Genomic DNA, 9,724 nt, shown 5'->3' with positions numbered 1-9,724 from the left:
AACTGGAAACCGTTGCCCTGGGAGTCTCCAAAGACTTCAGGAGGGTCAACAGTAGACGTTTCTCGCGAAGTGGGAGAACAGTAAACACAACGGGCCTCAGCCTAAAAGAAGAAGAATACAAGGTTACAGAGAAGACCCATTTGTCTTTTTCAAGGAGGATGAGCCAGTTTGGCCTTTGATCAAGTAAGTTGCTAATTAAATATGCATTGGGTATTTAGAATTTTGTCTTTGTAATTTTGTTTTTGTTTGGAAATTACAGGTAACAAATTTAGTTTTTGAAATGAAAAGTGTTAGGGATTAATTTGTATTTAATTTTCAGGGATTTTTATGAAATGAAGCCAGAGTTGCCACTCGATTGTTTACTGACCAGGTGTCATGTGGGCAAGAGGAAAAACATTTACTTTGTTTCGCCAGCAATCCGAGACATTATTGACAAAAATCAGGACAAAGTTAAGGTAAGAGTCGACAATATTTTTGCAAATAAAGTGAAATTATTAGAACAGAAAAATATTAGAATGTTATTTTGTACTGATATTACAGTGATTTATTTTCAAACAAAATTATCTAACAATTTTTTTGTGTTCGAATAAACATAAAACTGGACCAAGAGAGAGGAAGAGAGATTTAGCTACTAATTTAATAATCAGGTTCAAAAAACTAATTTGAATACTTATAACCAGTTTGGGTTACCATCTTTAAATAGAGTTTTGTATGTGACTTTGACAACTTGGTCAAGAAAATGGCTTGTTCTTGACCACAGTTCTCTCTTCTGAAATCCAGGGTGGTTTTTGCCTGGGTGGGTAAAAGACTATAGGTACAATAAAGTGTTGAGCAAGTATTGTTAACCAACTGAGCACTTATGACAGATTCTATTATGGACGTGGGGGGTACCAAAGCACCCATGGTTCCATGGTAAAAAATAATCGTTCCATGGTACTAATCTCAGAAAACTGAACTATTATTTTTAGAGGGGGTCACTCTGAAAGTTTTGAGATACCACCAGACAGTCCTTATCACAATTTTCTTATCCATATTTTCCGAGCACCAGTCAGTACCTGAAAATAACTTGGATTCATCTTGTGTGTTGTCTGTCTGGAATGATCAATTTTACAGCGAACCCGATAAAAATGTTATTACACCAGATTAGTAACTAAATATATGTGTACATTTTGATAGGCTGTCCTTTAGTAAAATAAATAAATCAGTATTAAATGCCCTTCTTTGCCATGGAAAACTAACAGAGCTGGTGAGAAAATATTCTGATAACATATTTCTCCTTGTGTTTGTTCAGTAGCCTGTATTGTCAATTTCACGTATTTCGTCTGCAAACATTTTTATAATATCAATTACCAGATCAAGATTTAACATTTACATTCATTGGTCTATGGAATATACCATTATTGCTTGTTCTATTCTTTTTTGTCTTGTATGTATTATCAAGTGGAAAACAACAAATAATGAGCCAAATAGATAAGCTCAATACCTTTCTTACATCTTGCCACATACATCTTCAGTTAACAGATAATGCCAGACTTAAATTCGCACATGCATAGTTGGTGTGTATTGTACGATTTAGCTGTACACTGTGATATCATTTGTGTAAACCAAACATATTTCAAAAACAAAATCATATTATAACCAATTGTTGTGAGCATTGTGGTCAAACCATACGGAAAATCAACAGTAAAGGTCAGGGCACACATACAAGGTTGGTGACCAGAGGTCGGATCTTCAATGTGTGAGAAATGGAGTGCCTCAGGGCTCTGCTCTGGGTCCTTTCTTATTTGTTATCTTTGTTAATGATTTACCTGATTTTGTACCAAATAAAAGTGTTCTTTATGCTGATGACACCACTCTATTGTCATCAAACAAAGATAGCATGCTAAATAAAGTGATAATTAATTACATGAAAGAAAGATCCTTCCTCTGGTTTGATGCTAATAAATTAAGAGAAAACTATGAAAAAACTGAGGAGATTGTCCTTAGTTTGAGCTCAAAGGTGGACAGTAAATCTGTAAAACTGCTGGGCATAAACCTGGATTCTAAACTGAATTGGTGGGTTCACATAAACTCTCTTCGCTCTCGCTTATCGAGGGTTATTTTTCTATTAAAAAAATTAAAGTCCTGTACAAGCAAAAATCTAGTTATGAATGCTTACTTTGCTTTTTTTTAATGCTCACATTACTTATGGCACTCTCTTGTGGGGCAACTCTGCTGGTGCAAAATTAGTTTTTAAGACTCAAAGAAGGACATTACGAGTTATTGCAGGTATTGGTGAGAGAGATTCTTGTAGGCCTGTCTTTGTTGATCTAGGTATTCTTACCCTTCCATGTATATTTATTTTGCAAAGCCTAATTTTCCTTAAAGAAAATCTTAATTTGTATAATATTAGATGTTATGTCCATAATTATAGTACTAGATCTCAGAACTTGATAGACCTCAAATAGTTTAGATTAAGTAAAACTCAGAACAGCTACATGTACATTAGTGTAAAACTTTTTAACCTACTACCACCAGATGCAGTTACCACTACTTTAAGGAATTTCAGAAATTGTCTTGTGAAATGGCTGAAGCAGAAGGCTTTCTATTCAGTAGAAGGAATACTTTTACATGATTTAAGTGACCTTAAATTTTAATAATGCTATGTTTTAATTTGTAACAATTATTATTTATTGTGATCTGTTGTTTGTTATTGCTATTATTAATTTATTATTATTTATTTTAGCATTAAGTTTTAATTAATACTATATTTTGACAATGTTTTAATTGTATATTTATTTGCATTTCTCTATAGAGATGGTGTTCTTGACTGTTGATCTAATAGTACATTATTGTAAACCTTATCTGACTTTGTCAATGCATATAACATATGTGGGACGACAATAAATGATTCTTGATACCTGCACCGCGCCCAACACTTACATTGGCCAAGTGCAATATTCAACCTGCAAGCCTATACATGTCCGCACTATCACCGGACCTTTGAAGCCGCGACGTGCCCGCACCGTCACAATTAGTTTCAGTTTTAATTTTGATGGGAACAGTGTGGTCTGAGCGTCATCTATCATAGACATAAACTTATTGAAGAGACTTTTTTTACAGTAAACTAGTATTGTTTTTCTTACTGATGCTAAAATTACCACACAACACAGTAGATGACATTTAAAAATTTAATAGTAAAAAAATTATAAAAATATGTTGTATACTTAGTGATTTTAGAACAAGTAAGGTAATTTTTTTATAATTTAATAATTTTGGATGTATTGAAATTGCTTGTCTAAATTTTTCTGGTATTTTGTAGGGATTAGATTTAAATGTTTCATTTTGTATTTATTTTATTCTTCTCACTAAAATAAAGGCTTAAAATCAAAATAATTTTAACTTTTATCTTTTAGTATCTGTCACTTTAAAATTGAAAAGAAATATGCTCTATTCTAAACAGTCAGATTTTTTTTGCCCGGACAGCATGCGGACATGTGTGGCTTCATAGTAACTGAGCCAGGCCTGCACTGACACTTGTCCACAACTCGCGTGTTAGGCATGGTGCGGGTATGTATATCCCGACCTAAAAGGAGCCATGTAAGATTAAGAATAAAATGTGTTAAAATGTGAGTTTAAGAATAAATATTTTGTAACATATTTTATAAGTAGTTCATGTATATACAAATATTATATATATATATATATATATATATATATATATATATATATATATTAACAAATATATACAAAAGATAAATGCTAAATATGAGCACAAAATCTTAAAAAATGTCAAATTTATTAAATATCTGAGTTTAATTTGAAACCATATCTTCAATTATTTCTATAAAGAAATTTTTGTTATTTCAGTTGATAAATGCTGGAGTCAAAGTGTTTGCTCGATGTGACAACAAGAATGTGAACTGTTGCTTTCGTCTGGCACAAGAGGTAAGATTTGTATGCTAAATACTAATAGTGTATTTTTCAAGTCCGTTAAGTACAGGGCTACACGAAAATCTGTTTTATCCAGGATTATTGTTTTACTATCTTTGAAACAAAGTTTGATTCCAATATCAATCCTAGAATCGTGTATTGATTGAGGGTGTTATATTATCTAGGATTAAATTTGTTACTATCTTCAACTAATGAAACAAAGTTTGATTTCAATATCATTGTTTTATTTTAGTGTGGCAAGTATTAGACAAATTTGTGTTTTAGGAAATATTGATTACAATAATTTGGACTTTTGAAAAAATAAACTAAAATTTAAAGTGATAATACATTAGCACATCATTACCAGAATCTGGAGCTTATAAAGCACCAGAGGGTTGTATTAGTAGACAATAGACAATATCTTTATTTGCATAATCTTGGAGATCAGCATGGCGTCACAACTGTTACAGAGAAATTAGTTAAGTATGAGAAAGTAGTATAGTATCGTAGTGATCGTTTTAGTAGTAGAAGATCATCACTGACCACATGGGCTTATGCTGGTTAATGAAAAAATTACTCACCTCACAAAACACTTTTTACTGAAAAATCTATATTAACCCTAGAGCTGGCAATGGTGTCACTCTGTACTGGCGGCTCTATTTTAACAGCCTCGCAGACATTTCTTATAAGGTATTACATTTCATAACTGTTAGTCCAATGTAAGAAAAATGTTTTTTGGAAATTTTTGTTGTAAATATTCCGTTGTGTAACTGCTTAGCAATAAGCTTTACATCAAAACCGTAAATTTTTAACTATTCGAAAGTTTATCCTGATTCCAAAAATATATAATTATTGTAACTTTTACCTCAAAACGTATGTGTTACAGGGCTTTGTATGAAAAAGCACCCATATTTACTTATTTTTAAAAATGCGTACATTTCTAAATACATATTATTGTTCGTGGGTAAACATAATCTCTTGACTGCATTTATACTTATATATAAGTATGACAGTTAAAACAAAAATAAAATAAAATTTTTATCTTACCTTATTTACATATGTACAATATATACAAAGTTTCATTTTTCACTCAGCGTCACTAGATCCCGCCCTGCGAGCTCTCTAAGATCATTTGATCAGTCTCTAAAGTTTTCACCCATACTGAACAACTAAAACTATAACCTAAGAAAGCTAAAAAAACAATAATAACAACACCAAATACTATTGGATTCGTAAACTCAAACACAAAACCCGGCACTTGTTTACAGTTTCACAACAATGTGGTTGACCCGTATACGTTCACGTCAGCTGTCCAAAAAAAAAAAAAAACGATGTTTTACGGTAAACAAAGAAGACAATAATCGAAGTAAGAACAGTAAATCGGTACTATAGTTATTGCTCTTCCAGAATATATAAAATAAAAATCATTTATATGACCTTAATTGCCTACAATTTCAATAACTGTACATGTCTACTTTGGCGACGAATATTCGTCGTTGCCAAATCGGACGGGCCTTTGGCGACGAAAATTCGTCTCATACCAGCTCTAGGGTTAAATAATACTTGAATGAACTAGCACTGTACTCTTCTGTAGGACTTTAGATAAATGTAATCTTAAATATAACAAAAAATTGTATTTATAATTGTTTGTAAATTAATAATTCTAAGAAATAAATATTTTTTATGCATCAGTTGTATATTTATTTTATTGGAGTGTATAATAAATAACATGTGAAGCGCCTCTGTGTATTATAGTTGGCATTAAATTTATTTGTAATTCTTATTTACTATTATTCTTTATTTATTTTGTTATACTAAAACTATTGTTTTAGTTTTATTTACATATACAACTACTATGATACCATTCTACATCCAGAGATGGATTTGCATAGAATAAATAAGTATTGAATTTTACACCTAATAGACTCAAGTAGTAAACTACAAAATCTTAGTAACATTCTCTTGAAGGAATGTAGTGGTACAGAAAATGGTAAATCATGGTCATCTGATAGTTTTGAGAAAGAGTGTAATAGTAAAATTACAATAATCTTTTTATTCTAGGGTTTAAATAGCATATCACAGTATATAGGAGATTGCCGGAGAGTATCTATTTGCAAGTCTGATCTACTCACCCTCCTGACTGTCGATGATCCCAAACATCCTCCTGAGACTACAACTCTAGATCCTGCCACACAAAAGAGACTCGAGGCTGTCTGTAAGTCTACCTAATCATCAACGATTTATTTTAAGTTTTGATTAATTGAGGCAAAAATGTGCAAATATTAAAAATTCCAAAGCAAGCAACAGTTTAATTTTTTATTTTGAGTTTTTTTATTTGAATTAAGGTAAGATTTATTAACCAGTAAACCATAAACAATTTGTCTTTGTTGTTTGATTATTTCTCTTGATCATATCACTTTCACGATCGCTTGAATATCAACCCTTGAAATGGCATGTGCCGGGTATCCAGAGTGAAAGGTCATCATGTAAATATCCGATGCAACAGAAACTTAGGAATATTCAACAGGTAGAATGCTAGGACTTCAAATTATGCCCCACGCACATGTGCACACACACACACAATAACTTTTAGTTTCTGCGCCAGACCTTGTCAAATTGGTCGTGTCACAACAGAACAATTTGGCAAAATTACCATTAATTTACATTTTTTTGTTTATTCTCTTTTGTAAATTCCAAAAGATGTCTATGGATCCGCATATATAAAAATAACTGTACTGAAATCTTGTGAAATAGAAAGTCACGGAAAAATCTCTTATAAGTCCTAAATCTTTTCTAAAAAAAATACCTGGTCTGAATCAGTTAACCTATTTTGTTTGTCAGCTGGACATAGTATTGGTTATTTAGCAATATGTGTAATGGATAGTTGGACTTTTTATAGATTTCATCTTAAAATAGTCCGCTATGAACTTCTCAAAACCAGGGAATATGACTTTGTTCTGTATTGTAATTAGGTTTTAAAAATTGTTTATTACTTTTATTCCTGCTTTTCAAATAAAAATGTTTTAAGGATATTGATTGTCTTTGTCATAGCCCATGGCAGTTGTGTGCTGGAGTATCGAGGGGAAGATAACCTCAATCTGGACCTCGTGGGGTGGAGGGGCTCGTGTTCTCTCAGGGCCTACGTCTCTCAGCCTGACTGTGTGCACTTTCTGAGGCTCTTGGGTGGTGACACTTCTATGTTTGGTAGGTAATTCTCCTCGTACTCTAGTAGGAAATTATTGTTATTTAAAGAGAGCAAGTTTCAACATAAAAATATTTTGTTGAAGTATTCTTTGCAATTACATTTTAGAATTTAATTCAAGTGCTACATAAAACCGAATTTTAAAATAAACACAACACACTTAAAATATGTTTTTAACCCTTTGAGTGCCACAGCGTCGCTAATTTTGACGCTACGAAAAGTGCATAAAGTGCCAGCGTCGCCAATTTTGACGTTTCGTATTTCGATAGTATTTTATATAGTACAAGATTATTTGGGCCAAATAATCAGACGGCTGTATTCAATAGGTTCCAAACTATCAATAAATACGAGTTTTATGTTGTTTCTCTACTATTTTATCTGTGAAACTTATGTTGTTTGGGTACTTATCAAGAAGCCACTATTTTTGGACGAGTTTTCCTTATCGGGGACAAAATAAATTACATTGTTAACAACAACTGACTTTATTTAACCTATTTTGGAATGTACAAGTTATTACGACAATCAATTAAATCAAAAAACTATAAGAACAACGTTTCATTATTCGGAAATGTCAGGTCATTCGTGTGTCTATTTGGAGACGATTTGGAGATAAGAAGTATGACTCATCGAGTATTTTTCTATTCATTATGGAAGAAGGAACGTATAATGAAGTTTATTTTGATCTCTGATAAGGAAAACTCGTCCAAAAATAGTGGGCTGTGATAAGTACCTGTACGATGATTCTGTCTTACAGTCACGCGACGTAGCGGACGAGTACCGTGTTGCGTAACGGCCTTTCTTGTTGTTTATGTGCCGATAACCAAGCATTTGAGTTAATACAAAATAAAATAGTAACTTATATAGTATTTTACTGTATTTCTTTACAAAAGTAATGTATGATTTGAGTTGTGTTCAAGCGAAAAACGTGAGTTTTCAGTGTAAATATTATTAGGGTTATTATTTAGTAAATGTAAACTTTTATGTAAATATGTTAGCAAGTATTAGTTTCTAAATTTACTAATCATAATTATTTGTGTTGTATTAATGTTTTATTAGATTTATTGGGAAAACTACATCATTACTAAGTAATTTCTAAACTCTGACAAATGAAGTACAGTTTATAAAATGTCGGTACCGGGCAGCATTTTGTTAATACATATAATGCCATGTTTTTAAAATTCTATAATAAGATATTACACATGGGTTTTATTTATAATCATATGGCCTTTATCATGGTATAAAGAAAAAAAATCTTAAAAATACCGTATACACACAAATTAGGTCGAAACTTAACTTTTTATACAAAAGTAAAAAACTTTTTTTATAAATACTGAAATTTTTTTATTTTTTTAAATCAAATTTTATTTGTAACGATATGTATCATATTCTGCATTTAATAAGAAAAAAAACAACAACAAAATGATGGAAATCTGTTTGGTAGTTATTTTACAACAGCTTTTTTCCCAAAAGCTTACAAATATGCGAAAAACAGCGTGGCACTTTATGCATATGCCTTCGGAAAGTTCCCGTGGCACTCAAAGGGTTAAACTTTACCATTAGGATACTTTAATATTAGGATAACATCCTAATATTATGATTCAGGCCATTCATCATGTCACTCAGTGTGTTTCACAATGAATAAAAGAAATATGGTAGGTTTATAAAATTCCTGTATTTGTTAGTAAAATAAAACGTTTGATAATGTTTATAATTTTCGTTATTGGAAAATGTCATGTAACAATTCTATTGAAGTGATAAGACACAATCAAAAACGTTTTTGTTTGTACGTCTATCTTTGTTAAGTGTAAATCCAGTTCGAGTTCAAGTTATTTTTGCATTACTGGTTTATCCTAATATGTTTTTAGTGCAGGGATAAAAATGAGTTGGTCAAACTGTAGCATTACAATTACCTGATAACAAATTTTTACTTTGTAAATGTTGTTATTCAAAAACGATATTTAAAACTGTGAAATCATTCTTAGATGTTTTATATCTCAGCTATAACTGCAACAACAATTTGTAATATTTTCAAAGCTCTGATATTTATATCACATCACATGGGCTCATTGCACAATGGTCGTGATGCACTATTATTTATTTATTCATTGGATATATCACCACGTAATGCAGTGGTAACAGTATCATAAAGAATAACTCATAAAAATCTATTGTTTTCAGATAAAAATAAGTTCAAGAAAGAAGATGAAATAAAGGAAGAATCATCTGAACTAATAATTACTGATAAAGATGAAATTCTTGAAGACATGGAGACTAAACAAGAGGAAAGTAAAGATGAGGTTGCGACAAGCGGTGCAGGAGATACGACAGACCCTAAGTTGGAAGAAGACATATAAAGAAATTGAAATCAAAGAAAATCTATGATAGAGGTGATTGTAACAGGTGGTACAGGATATACAAATTATGATAGCAAACTCCATACTGTATACTATGTGTTAATGTGAAATGTTTTCCTGTACACAATTCATTTTATTGAAAGTATTCACAACCACATGCTTCACATGTGGTTAAACCACATTAATTTTGTGTTGACTCCAATGTGTTTTATTTTATTTAGTGATTGTTAAAAACAAAATATACTATTTTTACTTA

At 31.4% G+C, this 9,724-nt stretch overlaps 1 protein-coding gene across 1 annotated transcript; it reads left to right on the top strand.

Moving 5' to 3' along the window:
- Positions 1 to 67: 67 nt before the first annotated feature.
- On the top strand, positions 68 to 9,724 carry LOC124374268 (tRNA (cytosine(34)-C(5))-methyltransferase-like). Its single transcript, XM_046832513.1, has 6 exons — positions 68 to 183; positions 320 to 455; positions 3,850 to 3,927; positions 5,974 to 6,127; positions 6,964 to 7,116; positions 9,293 to 9,724. Exons 2-6 carry the CDS (start codon positions 333 to 335, stop codon positions 9,466 to 9,468), a joined length of 684 nt encoding a protein of 227 aa, XP_046688469.1. The 5' UTR covers positions 68 to 183; positions 320 to 332; the 3' UTR covers positions 9,469 to 9,724.

The sequence above is a fragment of the Homalodisca vitripennis genome, unplaced genomic scaffold, assembly GCF_021130785.1.
Source record: "Homalodisca vitripennis isolate AUS2020 unplaced genomic scaffold, UT_GWSS_2.1 ScUCBcl_7675;HRSCAF=15463, whole genome shotgun sequence".
NCBI classification, from domain to species: domain Eukaryota; kingdom Metazoa; phylum Arthropoda; class Insecta; order Hemiptera; family Cicadellidae; genus Homalodisca; species Homalodisca vitripennis.
Note: the sequence above shows the minus strand (reverse complement) of the source record. Positions and strands in the feature narration are given on the sequence as shown.